The sequence below is a fragment of the Cavia porcellus genome, unplaced genomic scaffold (genome assembly GCF_034190915.1).
Source record: "Cavia porcellus strain 051 isolate PalLab524CR breed Dunkin Hartley unplaced genomic scaffold, mCavPor4.1 scaffold_15, whole genome shotgun sequence".
NCBI classification, from domain to species: domain Eukaryota; kingdom Metazoa; phylum Chordata; class Mammalia; order Rodentia; family Caviidae; genus Cavia; species Cavia porcellus.
This window is the reverse complement of record NW_026947498.1, coordinates 43852774-43871504: the sequence shown is the minus strand read 5'-3', so window position 1 is coordinate 43871504 and position 18731 is coordinate 43852774. Positions and strand designations below refer to the sequence as shown.

General features: G+C 36.4%; 1 protein-coding gene across 1 annotated transcript in view; it reads right to left on the bottom strand.

The window, feature by feature from the left end:
* Window positions 1-18731, bottom strand: part of Crybg3 (crystallin beta-gamma domain containing 3) — an 86616-nt gene that overhangs the window by 52351 nt on the left and 15534 nt on the right. The window contains exons 2-3 of the mRNA XM_063224804.1: window positions 13767-13833; window positions 1848-2278 (exon numbers count right to left, since the gene is read on the bottom strand). Of these exons, the coding sequence (XP_063080874.1) occupies window positions 1848-2278; window positions 13767-13833 (498 nt within the window). The remainder of the gene's footprint in view (window positions 1-1847; window positions 2279-13766; window positions 13834-18731) is intronic.

The following is an 18731-nucleotide window of genomic DNA, read 5'->3' as shown; positions in this document are numbered from 1 at the left end:
AGACCTATGAAAGAAAAAAGTTGTGTCATTCTTCCATGAGAAAGGCAATTCGAAACTTTAGTTAATTCACTCTTCCCTATGCATTAAAAAATTAGAAATTTTTATATGTGAAACAATTCAGTTAATTTTAAATATACAAGCTCTAATTTTTAAATAACATTTCACATTTAATATGCTCATGATTTGAATAACAATTTTAAAATATCCTTTTTAATAAATTCATATCATAAAACCAAATCAAGTAAATACTTAATATGCATATTCTAATTAGTAAATAGTTCTCTAAATATATTATTTAAGTAACATGTAAAGTCAGCTGTGACCAATCCTTAAATTTAAATGTCAAAATAAACTGCTGCCAAATAGTATTCAATTTTTAAATTATAATTCTTAAATTGATATTTGTGAATAGGCATTACTAAAGTATAATCTGAAGTCTGACAAGTTGTGGGGATTTCCAAAGCCAGGTTTGAAGGAAATCTGCCACTCCATCAAACTGAGAATGCAGTTGTCTTTTCTCTTCTTCATTCATTAAGAATCACTTTTCTTTGCTGAGATGGTTCATAACAAAGCAATTCCAGTTATGGCAAACCTTCTAGAGCTTTCAATGATACAAACAACCTGCTGCAGCAATTTGCTACCACTGATTCATTTAACAAAGAGGGCTTTTACTAACAAGGATTAGGAAGAACAGTATCCTTTTTCATTATCTTTCACTACCAAATAAACCTGAAAAAACAAAAAGAGAAAAACCACTAACTTGCCATTCCACTCAATTCTCTACTATTTTAATTTACTTCACAACATTGGATTTCAAGTAAAAGTGACCACAAAGCCACCTGGAAAAACTGTGACACTGCTGGGGCTCATTCTCAGAGATGCTGAGTCAGCAGTCTGAATTAGCTCACCTATATTTCTAATGATTTCCAAGTAATACTAATAACTGTGGTAGCAGGGAATACATCCTTTACATACCATTACTTTAAACAACCCCATAGTATGGATGTACAATTTAGTCATTTTTTTCTGTTGTTAGCTAATACTATGAATACTATTTTATTGAATGTTGGAGACCACTACGATGCAGCTCTTAGCAGGATTTAAATTTTACTAACTGGCTTTCTATGTTTATCTGTGAGTTTATCCTAGGCCTAGGCCCCTTGCCTGGCGATGGGAGCTGATTCATAGTAAGTGAACCTCTATGAATCACTGGTCCCTGCTGAGGCCTGTAGTGGCTTGTGAGGCCAGAGATACTGCAAAGGGCAAGATAAGGCCACAGCTGTGGACACTTGGCTCAGACATCAATTAAGTAGATAGAGACTGCAGCTGCAGGAATTATTACTATAGTCTCACTTCTACCATGTCTTCATGATAAGACAGTTCTACTAAATTGACACGATTCACTACTTGGAGACATCCTTGAAGTGACTCCCTAAGTCCTGCTCATTGCTTGAGCTTTCCTCAGTTTCCCCGCCCCTTGTTGTTGGACCTAATAAAAAGTGAGCGGTTCAGAGAAGTCTTTGTCTTAGCCCTCAGAGTCTCAAGCTCAGCTAAGGGTTTTGACCCTTCTGGAGCCCTAAAATCATACCACTTGTCTCATTTTATTTAAACTTTCGCCGCATACTCGTTTGGAAGATCGGGGATCTAGGTCAGGACCCAATAACTGAACACCTTTGTACATAATCAGAAATACTCTGTACATATTTCAGTTAAATTCCTAAAACATGCCTCCAAATTATATGCCCTAATTTTTCCCAGTCCCTCCAATTAATAAGGATTAGAAATTAGGCCAAAGAGCCAAGCTCTGAAGCCCAATTCTTTTTGGCTCATTTAAATATTAAACTTACTTCAGCAAATCAGTGTTTTCCTGTTCACCATCTTGTGTTGTATCCAAAGAAAAGGTATCTGAGAGTTCATTTGACTTGGACTCTTGTTCTTTCGTTGGAAGGACCTGGATTCCCAATGAGCCACTGCAGAGAGCCCTCTCCCTTTTGGTACCCTTCGCATGACTGTCACAGTGAGTCTGTGAATCTTGCTCAGTTTTATCGTGGTCATCTCTGAAAGAAGACTGCTTAACTTCACCAAGAGATGATTTTCCTGAGATATTAAACAAGTTACCAAGAAAGTGAAAAAAGCCTTCTTTTGGTTGTCTGTCAGTTTCTCCCGCTTTGCTATCTGAAGTAAAACCGGAAAGGTCATTTGGCTTTTTGGGATCTTCCAGTGTTGCAAGAGAGATGAGTTTCTCAGCATGGTTTCTTTTGTCCTCACATTGGGGAATCTGAAAACAAAATGGAAAATAGTAAGTAGCATCATTTAAAAATAACACAGATGAACTGATAAGCTATTACATGACAAGACTCTATGCTGGACACCAGGGAGACATTTGTGAACAAAACTGATGGCCCTGTTCTTTTGTGTAGTTTATAATTCACTGTGAACAGTCAGTGCAACCTAAACAAAGCTGTGTAGAGAATGCTGCAAAGGGAAAACAAGTATAGCACAAATAGGCACCCAGTGCAAAACTAATTCGCCCAGAATGGGTTAGAGATGAGGGCAGATGAGGTAACTGGGGGATGCTTCCTGGAAGTGTACCCTCTAAAGGGGACCTAAAATGTACTATGTGATGTGTGTGTGTGTGTGTGTGTGTGTGTGTGTGTGTGTGTGTGTGTTTAAGAAGGTATCAGATTCTAAGGAGTTTACTGTGACTGGAGGATCCAGGTGACAAACTGAAAAAAGAGGTAAGTAGAGGCAAATGAAAGGATGGATTCTGTTTATTTAAATTTATTCCTTACTATTATAGAGCTATTATTTTAAACAAATCACACTTAAACAGACCACTTCACCATTGCCCAGCTGGGCTTGAACATACAACCTTCCTGCCCAGCCTCTCAGAGTGCTACAATTACAAACCATGTGCCACCATACCCAGCTCATTTCTGTATGTGCTAATCCACAACACTGTCAAATTATTTAAAAGTGTTAAGAAGATCAAAAGAGACAGTAACATGGTGCCACAATTCAAATTAAAGTGCAGAGTGATCCCTTCATGGTAAAACATGAAGTCTTAACATGTATTAAAACAAAATATGGACATTCTTTGCAGACATTACATGCTGGGAAAGGTGCATTTTACCTGCTCATAATTAAGTTACCGGTAAAGCAAACACATTCATGTCTACTCCGCACGAGGAAAAATTAAGCTGCTACAGTGAAAAGCATGCTGCCATTTCACCTAATGCTCAACTCAGATTCCAAAAAGTTTTAGGTCAATGTGCCAACTCACCCTGCCTTCCAAACATGTTGGCTCACATACTTGTTAAATGGAATGCACGTCCAACAGTATCAGTCACCTGCCATCCGAAATCCTTATAAAAGGAAGGCTCAAGAGTGAGTCAGAAAAACACACCAAGGTAAAACCACCTTAGGGTACTGTAGGTTCACATGATAAAATGTTGTAAGAAGCTGATCAACAAGAAAGCAAGAGCCGCATAATTATAATGTCATCTGTTCAGCTCATTTTGTTTTAATCCATATTCAAAACAACAGTTTAAAGGAGCATTCCACTAACCATTAATCAAACTTAGCACATGAAAGGCTGAAAAAATGTTCAGGACCTCTGAAGCAAGCAAAAAGATTACAAGTAAGCAATATTTTAAGTTTGTTCCCTACCTTAGGTGCATGACTGAGTAAACACAGCCTTTTTCTACATTAGGACCTTAACATAACTTGTAAGGCTCTGCATTTGTGACACTGTCAGCATTTTGGGACAGTTTCGCCTTTTCTTTTTTGGGAGGTCTTTTTGAGACAGGGTCTTGCTCTGCAGTTCAGGCTGACCTTGAGTTCACTTTGTAAGGGCTGGTCTTGAACTCCCAATGATCCTCCTTCCTCAGCCTCTGCAGTGCTGGGCTTACAGGCATGCACCTGGCTAATTTAGCCTTTTCTAGGCTTTGACTGCAATTTGATCCCATTTGCTCCACCTCACCCACCCAACTTCACAGTAACAGGCAGCATCTTAAATCAGAGGAGACCTCTCCTCATCATTTCATAGCATAAACGGTCAGTTTGGTAGAAGACACAACAGTTGACAAGCTGAAAGTGTTCAGATATATGAAAAACACATTTTGTGTTTTGACTGTTCCTATTTTTGAGGCAAGATTTCACTATGTAGTGTAGGCTGGCCTTGAACTCACAGCAATCCTTCTGCCCCAGCCTTCTAAGTGCTAGGACTACAGGCATTCACCATCCTGCTTGGCTTATTTCATTTATTTTTGTTGTAACTTCCTATGATACTTTCTCTGGATCAAAATGAGCTAAAATCATAATTTATTCTATAACTAGTATGAATTTCATTTTTCACAGCCATTAACAGCATTCAATTATGAGTGCTCATTAAAATATCACAAATATCCTAAAAACATTTTAGAGATTCACAAGAGTACTACAAAATTAGACCACTGGTCTGAGATAAAATAAAATTATGAGCACATGGAGATGATAGCTTTTGACATCATTAAACCTTAAAAAATCACTTACGTCACAAATAATTATTTTACTGATTCAATTTTTACTTTACTTTACTTTTCTTTTCAAAGCATAATTCTTTGCTTTCCAAATGAGGATGAAACAACTTGCTAAACTAATTGAAAATCTTCACATTTAAACTTCTTAGAGTTACATACAATTTTTAAAAATCATGTTTCTCTTCCCTCTCAATTCTCAGCTTCTTTGCTATTCTAGAATCTATACTGTAAATCTGCCAAAGATTTTTTAGTTTCCTCAAATATTTCAGCTGCCTAATTTTTCCCTCATAATCTTAAGACATTTTTTTCAGAAACTCAAATTTCCTCAACAAGAAAAAAAAAGTTTCTAAGTTTAGAAACAAAAAATAAGCAGAATAATGCTATTCAACATAAACACCTACAAAATTTGTATTTATATAATTATAATTTCAATTTTGATCTAAAACAGACGGTCTTTGCCTCAGCCTAGACAACAATGGAGTTCAGCCTGCCACAGGCCTTCATTAGGTGGGTCCCGGGTCTGCCTGCCAACCACTGTCTAAAGATTCAGCCAACGATTGTTCTAGGGTGTCAGCAGAATGAAAGCACTCAAATGCAAGTACACATGAACAAAATATTAATTCCAGCTTCTCTCAGGGATGTTAGTACAGTATTCTGTGTGAATGCTATTGATGAAGAAATGCACATCTTGAGAATTTTTAATTTTTTGCCTTCGTACTCAATGTGTTCTAATGCAGTACCCATTGTCCAAATTTAACTATCTGTCTGTTCTTTTTTCTACTCACCCAATATAGGGAAATAAAAGAAAGCTCTAGGAACACTGATTAATAAGACTTCACTCTGGCCTTCGGGGAATCACAGTTCCTCCCCTGCCCCCAGGGGAAGGGTGTCTCACAAGCCTGTTTATAACTGTGGTCCTAGAGATTAAGGTTTGTTTCAATACCCCAGTCTTTACACTTGATGAAGCCAACATCAATATACTCAAGTGATGAATACTGATGTATACCAATGCACTTCTCCCCCTTGTTAAGTGTCCCCTCACCCTCTAACCTCTTACTGGTACCTGTTTGGGTACCATGTGGCATGACCCTTGTGACTCTTGAGGTTCTCTGGAATGAAAGACCACAAGAGGATGAGAAAATAAAGAAGAGACAAAAGCTGGGATCAGGTGGAGCCCTTCCTCTCTGGATGAGAGGAAAGGAACTTGGAGATTACAGTCTTGTAAGACACTCATCACTCTCTCAGTATGTAGACTTTGGAAGAGGTATGTACACAATGAAAAATATGGTTAACTTGCCTGGGATGGGAACAAACCACCACATAAAGGAGGTAAAATCTGAACTTGCTTCTAAAAGTTGAGAACATTGTAGATTCCAGGTATAGCATGCTCAGGCATGTTTGTTTACTATGACAGTAGTATTGATAAAGTCAACAGATGTACAAAGGAAACAGAATAAAAGTTCATAGGACAACTAGTTATAAGTGGAGAGTAAAGGAGAAGAGACTCACAGATAACTGAGTTTTGGCATCTATTTGAATAGTTACCCAAGAAATGGAAATGGGAAATAGAAATTAGATAATTAAGGCTATTGGAGGGGTGAGTTCAGGGCAATAAACTTCCATGTTAAACATGTTAAATTTGGGGCCTATGGTGATACACAAGTTGACCTGTCTGGTAAACAGAAGTAAAAGAACTAAACTGGCAATACTCTGTGTGTAGGGGAAAGAGGTTAGGCAATGAAAGAGCCCTTTTTAAAAGAAAAAAGACTAAAAGGCAGGCATTTTTTAAAAAGCACAAAAATCAAAAGAAAGAGATGGAAAAGGCTTTCGCAGGTCCTTCGAGAATATGGACATTCCAGAATATTGGTCTCCAATAGCACAGGACAAAGAATACTTGCAAATGTACAGGGGAATGAAGGATGCCAAACGCCACTGCCAGGTTAAAAAAAAAAAAAAAAAAAAAAAAAAAAAGAGGAGGGCCAGCCTCCTCAGGATCTTTAAAAGCATCAGGCGCACTCCTACCTCAGGAATTTTGCATTTACTTTTCTTCCTACTTAGAATGTTCTTCCCCAGATAGTTTTATGACTCACACCTCCTCGCCTCCTTCAGATCTCATTTAAAGGTCCCTCCATCACTACCTAAATTAGCAGTTTCTTCTACTTCAAAACTATCTATGCCTGTCCTGCATAATTTTTTTCTTTGTACTTGTTGGTACATCCACCATTTAACATCTCTTACTGCTTGAGAAAATAAATTTCAAAAAGGTAGGTCTTTTACTCACTGCATACTGAAATGTGCTTGAGAAGAAGTACTTACTGGAATAAGCACAGGGATGAGGACTGTGCTCAGGCCTGCAGGAGATACAGTCATAATCCTTTAGAAATTCATGAATATAGTCCAACTCAAGGTGTTATGCAGTGAGAGGATGCAAAGAAATAGGAATGGTCACTAAACAGAAAGAAACCCATTTGAAAGATTTTAAAGAGAATGAAAAATAGTAGTATTCAAGTTCCAAGATAGAAGAGGTGGCTTTTGATCCTGTGTTGAGGGTCAGCACTATATTTATTCAACAGGAAGAGATGATAGATCCCAGAAGATGAGCAAAAAGTTATAAGAGAAAGAAATTCTGTATACAGTCTCTAATGTCTCTATAAAGGGGAGGTATTGGTCTTTTTTTTTCTTTTGGTACCGGGGACTGAACTCATGTCCTTACGCTTGCCAGGCAGGCACTTATGTCACTGAGCTAAATGCCCAGCAAGGTACTGGTCTTAATGATGAGTAAAAACCTTTCCTCTCCTAGGTAAAATAAGAAAGACAGTGAATAAATCCCAGACAACATTAAAGAGGTAATGAGCAGAAAAAAGGCTTCAAAGGCAGAACTAAGATTTGAGCTCGCAAAGCAGATTTGCAAAAAGTATTCCTGGAAAATAGAAACCCTAAAACCTGGTGAGTATGCTTACGATGCCAGTCACTACTGTGGCTCAGTCTTCTACTTCATAGAGACATTTCCTTAGGCTTGACTGTGCCTCTCCTCTCTACTTCCTTCACTAACCATGCATGAGAGGAGGAAAAGTGTACTTCCCAAAAGCTAACTCCTTACCCAAGCACCAATTCATAGACCTTGTTTCCTCCTCAGGAATATCCATTGCTCATTTGCCTTCCTGTAAGCTCTATCACATAAAAGCATGTAGGCAGAGATAGCTACCTCTCTTTCTGCTCTATAATCTTCACTAAAAAGAGTTACTAATCCCTACCATCATTTTTCTTTCTTCCCAAACACTCCCTAAGTCCCTGCAATCTATTTTTTTCCTAATCAAGCTCTGACCATGATTTCTCAGAAATACTCTCCTACCTACTAATTCAGCTGATTTTTTTCAGTCCTGTTATTATATTATGTGTCCAAAGAATGTGAGGCTGAATCTCTTATTTAATACCACTCTTCCTTTGAGTTTCAAGACATCAGTCTGAGGTTTCCTTTCTTCTCTGAATATATCCTCTCCACCTATTTCTGGTTACCTTTTTGTGCTTAGATATCATATTCCTCTGATTTCTAGCACAGGCCCACTTCACTTTCACAAACCTTTTATGAGCTTATTTCTCACAAATGTCACTAATCAGAAGACACCAATCAGATTTGCATTTTCTGCTCAGAATTCTAAACTACTGATCTGTAGATTTCATTATCAACCAGACATTTGTCTTCATCTAGATGTTTCAATGGGACTTTAAAATCAATACATCCAAACTGAACTTAACTTTGCTTTATCGGCATTTTCCCATTTTCTACAAATTATAATATCTCACTTGTTAAGGTCAGACAAACATCAGGACATGACCGCTCCCCGAGAACAGTGCCTATAGTGACCTAACCATTTTTTAATGCTTTCACTCCTGCTGCTCCCCTAGTCTACCAAAGTCAGAGAAATCTTTTAGAAGTCAAATATAATAATTCTTAAAAATTTCTTTGCTTTTACTCCTCTTGCTCCCCAATCTGCTGTCCATTCAAAAGCCAGAGAAATCTCAGAAGCCAAATACGATAATTCTTGAAGTCTTCCATTTGGTTGTGCACTGCTGTCAAACTCCCTGGAAGGCACTCAAGAGTCCAGTAAATCTAGCTTGAGGCCTTCTCTGTTTCATCTCTTGCCACTCACAATACTCAGAGTGCCTAATATCAGCACATACATTCTCATTCGTTTCTCTCACTGTATTCAACTACCTTACTTTCTTTCTCACACTCTACAGTATATCTTTGAACGATACAATTCCTACTTCAAAACTATTTACCCCTTCCTCTCTTTGTCATGAAAATTCCTACTAGCAGTGAAGTTTTCAGAATAAAACTAGTACAAGTGTTCTTCCAATGAGTATCTACATCTGATATCCACACATCAATGTCTTCCCTGACACCACAGGGTGAAAGGAAACAACTGCTTATGCTGTCATCATGAGTATGACTATTACTTTAATTATTAACGGTTACTGAGGTTTGGCGTTCATAAACTAAGACCAGCTGCTTTTTAGAAATTCTGGACTAAGACATCTGGCTATCACAAATTGGCAAATTTGTCAGTTGAAATTCCTACTAAACATTGAAATTCTCTCAATTTTGAAAAAAATACTGTATCATGAATTTATTTTTACTGCTGTCGTGAGTTATAGTTTTAGTGATGGTACAATTTTAAATTAAAATCACTAATTACCTTTATCATACTGGACTTAGTTTGTGGTGAGGATTAATATCATGGTAACTATTGATACATAGTTGCCACAATATTTTTAATTGATCTTACTGCTAATATTAGAGTGTAAACATGAATTATTATCCTCTATCATTACAGTAATTTTGTTTGAAAAAATTACATTTCTGTTACAAAATTATTTCTTCATTACAGAATGAGAATAGGAAATGAAGGTGAACCCTAAACTCTTCTGCCCTGCCTAAGCCGAGTATAACAAATACTGTAACTTTTATACCATGATAATCCATGTCTTTACTACTCTTAATTGAAAAAATTGAAAAACACACTTGTACTTTTAAAAAATGCCATGGAAGTTCATGAAGTGATGCCTGCCAGTAGTTCCAGATACCTAGGAAGACTGTTTACGCCCTTAAATTTAAGACCAGTGGGGGCAAAATGTGATTCTATCAAAAGAGAGAGAGAGAGTTGCTATAAAATAAAGTCAAGGTTATATCTGTGATATTGCTTTCACAATTTTCCATCTCCATATAAGTTATGATAAAGAGACATGTGGTAAACCAAGTAATTGCCCCCGTTCATAAGTCTTCCATCATATATCAGAGAAAAAAACGGTGCCAAAATTGCTGATCTGAATAATACAGACTTACATAGTAGTAATGTGTATGAATAGGTAAAGTTTTAACAGTAAAGACATTTCAGAAAAAATAAATGATGAAAGGTAAATGGAGTTATAATAATGAGCAGAGAAAACTCCCATCCAAGTGTCTGAACAAGACGACTAATTGTATAGGAAACCATCCCACAGTCAATTTGATATGAAGACAACAGGCACCACTTAAAGCAGGCTAAGCCTAGTATTAAATACAAATGGTTTATTTGAAAATCTCCAAATGCATAATTGAGCTCCAGTGCTATTTCCTGGTCTCAAACAGCCACTACCTCCCACTACCACCACTGCTCCTCCATACACACACACATACACACACACACAAATGGAACCACAAAAAAATGTAGCACATGACTGAAGGTACAATATTTATGGAACAGTGAGCCTGAGACAGCAAAAAGAGGCCTTCATAGGGAAATATCTGGAACGTTGATAATCAAATCTAGAGTTTAAGAGGGATTTCAGATTGAAATCTGGTATCCAAATGATGAATGCATAAATTAGAATACCTCACTCTGAAGGATTGACGTTGAGGAGAGATGGGAACCATTTATACCTTTATAAAAGGTTATTTATCCAGAAGTTAACCAGTGTAAGAAATAGAGGAAAGAACTGAAGCAAGAAATGACAGTGTCATACAAACAAAGATAGACCAAGGAAGTGTATAAGAAGACTAAGACTTAGAAAATGAAGTGTTTAAATTGGCTAAACAGAATAAGGAAAGAAAAAAAAAAAAAGCCACTGAGTGTGGCCAGCAAAAACTGACTAGAGACTTTAAGTGTGCTGGTTTCATGGAATGCCTTTCGTTCCTCAAAAGCTACACAGTGAACAACTATGACATGTGTAAAAGTACAGTTCAGGCTTCCCACATCTAAGGACTAAAGGATAGATGGAAGTCAGATTAGGAAGCAGTAAGAACTCAACAGTACTTAAGGCAGACTTTCGTAAGAAATTTTGAGTAAAAGAAATAAAGTGAAATGACAGAACACAAAGAAAGGAAATCAGACTTATAAAAAGAAAACAATCATTAATTTCACCTTTACATATTTAGAAAGAACCAGGGATTGCCGAGGCAAATGTGAAGAAGCCAGTGAAGACTAAGGCACAGAAGCAGTGAAAACAGGACACAAGAGAAGGCAGGAAGTACTGGTACCAATACCCACTGCACGGAGAGAACTCAGCCTTAGAAGACAGGAAGGGATGACTATTCCCCTAAAACAAGCAGAAGAATGCAGGGCACGATATCCCTTCCCTTTCTTTTAAATAAAAGTAGGTGTGAATACAGCAAATGCTAAAGCTAAAAGGCAGTTTTAGATTGTGAACTAAATACATGAAAGATTCTATAGCTACATAAAGTATTTGTTAATATAAAGGAAATTACATTTTAGTAGAGGAATGTATGGTGTGTGTGTGTGTGTGTGTGTGTGTGTTAAAAGTAGCTACCAACATTACAGAACAGCACAATTGGTGTAGCATGTATGTGATATTTAAGAACCATCAGTTTAATGATATCCAAGATAAATTACAGCTAAAATTATTTAAAATACTTCATTTCAACAGTTCAACCTTCTAACAATATCTCTGTCATTTTGATTGGTATCTCTAGATCAAATACAAGAAGATCTATATATACAGCGTGTGTTTCTTATACATAAATCTATTATGACACAGACCTGGTAGGAAAATGCAGTAGATTGTTTTCCTTTTTACCACTGAGGCATTATACAATTCAGGCTAATAAGATGGAAGCATGATGAGCAATGTCAAACTACAGTGGAATGCTATTTTCAGAAAACTATTCAACAGAAAGAAAACAGCATGTTTTATGCTACTTGCTAAATGAAAAATCTTCAACTGAGACTGTTCTAAATAGTAAAGTAATAAACGTCGTTGCTAATCTTTCTAAAAAAATATTTCCCCCTACCTTATGGGGCTGACTGCTAGCATCACCAACATACACACATACTTGTGACGCCTGCAGCAGCAGCAGTCCTGAACAACTGGTTCTGCATGGCTAGTTTGAAGAAATCCTACCAGTGTTTTTAGAAAGTTATAAAAACAAAATGTTATGTAGGTCAAAATGCTACCACAGAGAGAGTGCCATGTGGACTTTCTGTTATGGTCTAACCTAGGCGCCTATGTGGAGGTAACCCTGAAGGCCTCAAATCAAAAGAAACATTATCATGACTATGAAGTGGCATGTGCGAGGCCCACATCCCACATAAAATTATTCTGAGAACTCTAAGATATTAAGAATAATAATTTTTTTAAAAGACCATCAGCACGGACTAAGGTATTAAGAACAGAAAGGACTATTATGATGGAGGCCTATTCACTGTATTTGCCATCATACAAACGTACTGAATCCACACAACTGTGACTTTTTGAAGCAGACATCCCAGTCTGAAGACTAAGTTGTTCTGTTTGTTTAGCTGAAACAGTAGGCAAGCACATACAAGCTAAGTAGGGAAACAAGCGGAGACCAAGAGAAGAAGCAAAGAAAGCCTAAAGGTTTAGTGAAGTCACCTAAAAGAAGTCCTGAGGGCTGGGGATTTAACTCAGTGACACAAGCACCTGCTTGGCAAGCATGAGGTCATGAGTTCAAGCCTTGGTATCAAAAAAAAAAAAAAAAAAGAAGAAGAAGAAGAAGAAGAAAAAGAAGAAGTCCTGAGGAAATTGAGTATATAGGAGCTGGTAACCAAAGAAGCACTGAGATTTGAGATCTCAGGAGAAACAGTCTTCCTGTGAAGTACGCAAGGGTAAAGTTTCATATGTAGACTTAGAAGTGAAAATCTTGCATAAGGTAGCTCACGGCATATAAAAACAGAAGGAAACAGCCTTCCGTATGAGAGTCCATACAATGGCAAAACAGCAGGCAGGCTGCCCACGGGCTACAGAAAAGCAGACTAACATGGTGTAAAACTGGGAGCAGAATTTAGTAGCCAAACTCACAAGGGAAGAAGAAAAGGAAGCAAGCTAATCCCGATTCTTTATTTCAATAAAGTAAATATTTATATTTTTCACTATGACAGGGAAGTCAGCCAACTTTATCCTTGTCATACTTTACCTTCAAAAAGTGTTAGAAAGTACTCATAACAGTAATGAAAAATTCAGAAGACTTTTTGTTTTTCACTAAGCTAAACTACCCTGAAATCCCTAGAAAGTACAATCCTTTACTGCCACAAGTCATGTTTAAAAAAAAAAAAAAGCAACCAAAACCTAAAGCTATGATTGTGAGATAGCTACAAAAATGTGATCACATAAACTGCCAAGTGTAAATATTCAGCTTCTAGAAAACCACTTAAGAAAATAAAGGTTGAAATGTTTATAATTTTCAAGAGTTTTAAAACACTTATCAATAATTTTTAATGAGGTATGTAACTCAAACTTTTTGCTTATTCTGTAGGAGCAAAAAAGACCCCTTGTAGGTAAGTTAATCAAATACATCCATCACATAGGGGATGATATGTAGGAACATGTCATCAATTTCTCCTCAGAGAGTACTACTGGCTGTCTGCAGCATTTCAAAAAACGTGACCTAAACCTAAGAAATTCCTAAGGAAAAGAGACAGAGGAGATCATGGTATTTGATTTCCAGATTAGAAAACTAAAGCAAAGATGTCTCAGCCAAAAGGCACACTTTTGGTGAGTATCAAAATTGAGACCATGGCTAAACTCCCTTCTCAAGGTTCTTCTCCCCTACCCCACTTCTAGATGTCAATGACCAATAGAACTGAACGGAACTATTATTATTACAATAATAATACAATATTCTTTATTGAATGTAAAATAAGATGACAATCTAAAAGAGTACAAAGTAATTTAAAACATTTGCTTGGTATTATGAATAATATAATTAATATTAGTTGAAAGCCATACCTTTACTGCTTCTGATGAAAGCACATTTTCCTTTTTCTGACTTGTGCTCATGGGCTGATTTTCAATACTGAAAAATAAGAACCATAATTTCTTTTGAAATTAAAAAAATTTATTCAACTGATACAGTTCCTATTTAAACCAAAAACTGAATGGTCTTTTATCTTTAATGCTCCCAAGGTTCAGACAGAAAATGTTACCCAAGGGTATGTCAATTTGAATCTCTAAACTTGAAAAACACAATCATATATGCTCACCCAGGCTTCGGAAATGTCAGTTCATTCATTATCTCATACTGATAATCACATCACGGTAACACTACAACAATATGTAACTATAATAATCTTGCAAAGGCCTTAACACTATAATTTATTTATATCAAAGGTTTTCCAGAGTCTGATCTTTTCTTAACACTTATGTTGAATGTTATTTCTGTTTGGCAAATCATGATAAACATATCATGTAATTTACTATTCAGTAAATTCTGGAAATACTCAAAAATAGATGCAGGCTTACCTATCCCCAAATATGTCCCACACAGTACCTTAAGAATCTATTTTTCCAGACAGTCACTTTTAACTGTCTTTTATCTGGAATACTTTCACAGATGCCTTTAAGAGATGCGATCATCAACTATCCTGCCTATAGACACAAGTACATTTTAGATCTAAATCCTTGTATCTCTACTTACTCATCTTGTTTTCATATTTCCCTAGTCCTACTAATTGAGTGATAACATTCTGAAGATTATCATGACTCTCTACCATTGCCAAAGACTGTGTTCGTTTTTTAGGACATAAAAATGATCAAGGTCTTTGTAAAACTCTGTCTAGTGGGGGGTGACTGATGAATAAACAAATTTTAACAATACAGTTCGGTAAATGTTATAATTGCAGAGTGAACAAAGTACTTTGGAGCACAAAGGAAACAATTCTGTCTGCTCAGTACAGTGCCCTGAGCAGAGTTACAAAGGCAAGCAGTACAGAGAAAACAGCATTTTCAGGGACCCGTGTTTTTGTTTTTAACATAGGACTGAAGCACAGAATTTGGAAAACACACACATAAACCTGCAAGAGATGAGATGAGACCAGCAATTAGTGGATGTAAAAACTATGAAGAACTGGCTCAACCTGTTACAGAACATGATCTTTGTTCTACCTGCAATTGAAAGACTTTAAAGTGATGAAGCAGGGGACAAGCATGAGCAAGATGACTGCCAGTGGAGGAAATAAGGAATTCTGATCACTGTGGGAGACGTCCCCTGAAAGGCAAGGGATGTCAGTAGTTCATATCACAGCAAGGCCAATCCCAAATCAGAAGGGGAAGAAAAGAACGTTTGCTACCTAGACTTCTACTTGCAATATCCAGTGCTGTTACACAGAATATCCAAGGATGTAAAAGGGACAAAAGACAGGAACAAAACAGAAAAACTATGAATACTCAAAAAGTATACTGGATTAAATTGTCATTATTTTCTAGACTCTATGCAAGAATACAAAGATTAAGCAGATATCGCTATGCTCTTAAATCTCTTACAAGTCAGCAGAAAAAGCATGTAAAAAAATAACTGAGCTGTGTGAATGTATGAAGAATTCTGTAGGAAAAATCAAAATAGAAAATGAAATAATACCGAACAATGCAGAATTATAACTTCTAACCTTTACATGAACAATATACACACATATAAAACCATATATGTTATGTGTATACGTATAAACACATGTATAAAATTATCTTTGTGGTTATTATTTTTAAGGTGAGCGGTGGAGCTTTGTTCCTTTTATTTTTCTAGTCTTACCTGTTGATACAATGTTGTTTGTAATGTTGTTCCTGTTTGTTTCCTTTTTCATTCTGTGTGACTTGATACTCATCTATTTAAGCTCCAATCAAAAAAGCCAACTCATGAAATATATGCAAAAAGAACCTGATATAAAAATCTGGAATATAAGTATAATGCTGATTTTGATGATTTTGTAAGTAAATTCTCTAACTAAAATCTATTTTGGATGCCTTATCTTAAAACTAAGCATATAACAAACAATTTTAATCTTCTAGTTGTTGCCTCAAGATTCCTTAAAATCTATTTTATTTTGTATTTATGGAGCTTTCTATAAACATACTGCCTTGATGAGTTTATAAATTAAACTGGTAAAAATCTTTTTCTAACAGTAAAGCTCTGTATAAAATGTAGCCAAGTTCATGGGATTAACTACTTTACTAATCCAACTATTCAAACACAGAATGACCAAAAATTGCACTTTTTGTTAATTTTCATAAGATAAAAACGACAATTTTATCAAATTTATTCAACACATGAATCAACTGGTTTAAATGACACCAGCAGGAGGGAAACTCAGGACAATCAGTACTCATAACACTCTAAACTGTTAAGTTTAAGGTAGAAAGTCTTTTAAAGAAGCTTCAGTCACTGCAAGTCTACATACATTAATACCAGAAATACGTTACAGTAAATAAAGCACATAAACATGGAACAAGCAAGTAAATAATTTAAAGTTGTAATTAACAAAAGAACTATTACCTGACATTTGTTAAAAGTCTCTAGAAGAAAAAAAAAAACAGGGTTGGGGATATAGCTCTGTGAGACAGCACCTTCGCTACAAATCAAGAATCAGTTCAACTCCTGGTAGGAAAAAAAATGTCTCTGAACTTCTTTTGTATGCTTAGGTCTCACGATTCTTATTGTTAAACCACTGTTTTAAAATGTGTTGAGTTTTAAAGTCAATAAAACATTTTAAAATTCTGCCTTAGCAAGAACAACAACAAGGGGCTGGGGATTTAGCTCAGTGGCATAAGCACCTGCCTTGTAAGCAGGCGGTCATGAGTTCAACCCCTGGTACCGATACAAAGATAAAAAGATTAAAAAAAAAAAAAAAAGAACAACAACAAAATCATAGCTTCAATGAAAGGCTTTATCACTTCTTACTTTAGATAGTTAGTCTCAAATTAATTGGTGTCATTAGGACTGCTCTGCTTTAGTACTTCACATGGGAGCCAAAATGATTCTAAATCATCATGACACTCTCCTATCAAAAAATTCTTCAACAATGTCTATCAGTTGATGAACATACTGAAGAGCCCTGAGCACAAAGAAAGTTATCGTGACCTAGCTCAAGACAGACCTGTCATCTAGAAGTACTTCACTTAGGTAGGCTGTACCAAATTCATAGGTTAGCAAACCACTTTCTTCTCTTTCCTGCAACATTCTTACCCTGTACACCAACTCTTCTCGTAGTCTAGTTTCAGCTTTGCTTATGTTCTTTGTGTTCCCAACTCACTCAGCAGTACTTCTCATATATTTACTTGTCCAACTAGAATGTGAACTTATAAAATTCAGCAAATGTATCATTCATGTCTGTGTCCCACAGCCTAGCATTATGCCTGGTATTGTGAAGCCACCAAAATATTGTTAAGTGAATTTCAAAAACACAGAACCACAAATAAAAAGGTCAATATAAGACAAAAAGTATTCATTTTTTAAGCAACTTTCACTCATACCATAGCTGAAAACTAAGAATCCAACAGCCATTGAGAATTTACTTAATCCGTATCAGACATGAAATAAAACAAATCTCTGGATTTTTTTTTTTTTTTTTTTTTTTTTTGTAAGAGGATCAAACTCATTTACCCGTGCTTGCCAGGCCGGCACTATGCCACTGAGCTAAATCCCTAGCCCCAAATCTCTAGCTCAACAAAGAAAAATGAGGTATATTATAAAGTTCAAGTAATTTATATCGAGTCCCTGACTCATGTTTTTAAGATAAGATACCTTATACTCTTACTTTTTTTATTAATTTCTAACAAGATTTAATAACCCCTAGCAGATAAGCAGTATAGAACTTGGCCCCAAAATTCATCCTTCCAACATGAAGTGCCTGCTGGCATGTGCCAGGTACTGTTTTTGGTGAAAAAAAAAAATCCAAGTCCTTGCCTTCTTCATCCTTTAGAACCCCTATACATCGGAATAATTTAGGAAACTGTGTTTATGAAAGGGACTTCAGACAGTGGGGACCTCAAATACCCTATGATGAATATTATCATTATACATTTCCAAACTGTACCAATAAACTTTTAATAAAAAATTAAAATAAACTTTTTCTCCAAAAATAAAGAAAGTATCTCAGGACTTCACTGGCAAGAAAGCCACCTGGAATGGGATCCACATTTTCAACAACCAACCGTCTGCTGAGTTGCTCAGATATGGGGTGCTTTAGGGCCACATTCCTGATAAACAGTAACCTGAGGGCGTCTCTGGCTGGACTCAGGTGAAACCTATAGTTGATAGTCTTATAGAAAGAGAGAATCTGGTCAGGAGGATTAATATCACCTAAATATTAAAATTACTGATACATAAGTATCAATTACTTAGAAACCTCAGGTTGAATACTACTCAATCTCCAATACGGCTGCTCAGCCACACCAGGAAAGAGTGCTTATGCAAAGAGCACATAGAGCATCACAAATAAAGTGGAACCAACGAAGAAAATTCCACTTCTTTTGGTTTACATAACAGAACAATGCACAAGGATACTACTGGACAAAATCAGTCACTCATATGATGAGAGCCTAATTTCTTGGGTAGCTGGAGGACAGAATCACAGGCCAGTGGGGTGCACTCACTGAACAGAGAGCAGGTGCAGTCAGATCCATCAAAGCTCTCCACTCAGCTCTTCCTGAAACACAACTGTTGACACTTCTTCTACTTTCTCTCTCACATATTATGACTGTGGTTACACTGTGAATATTCAGATCTGAATATAGCTTCTATAACTGCCTTATGGAGGCTTGCCCATGTCTCAGGATGCCGAAGTCAATGATGTCTCACCATTGCTATAGAAGAGACAAATCTGGTTTTGATGGCGATAATCCTGAGCACCTTCAAACACAAAGTCACTTAACGTAAGGTAGTCCACAATTTGGAAGCATTCTTACCTCAAAACAGCACCTGCA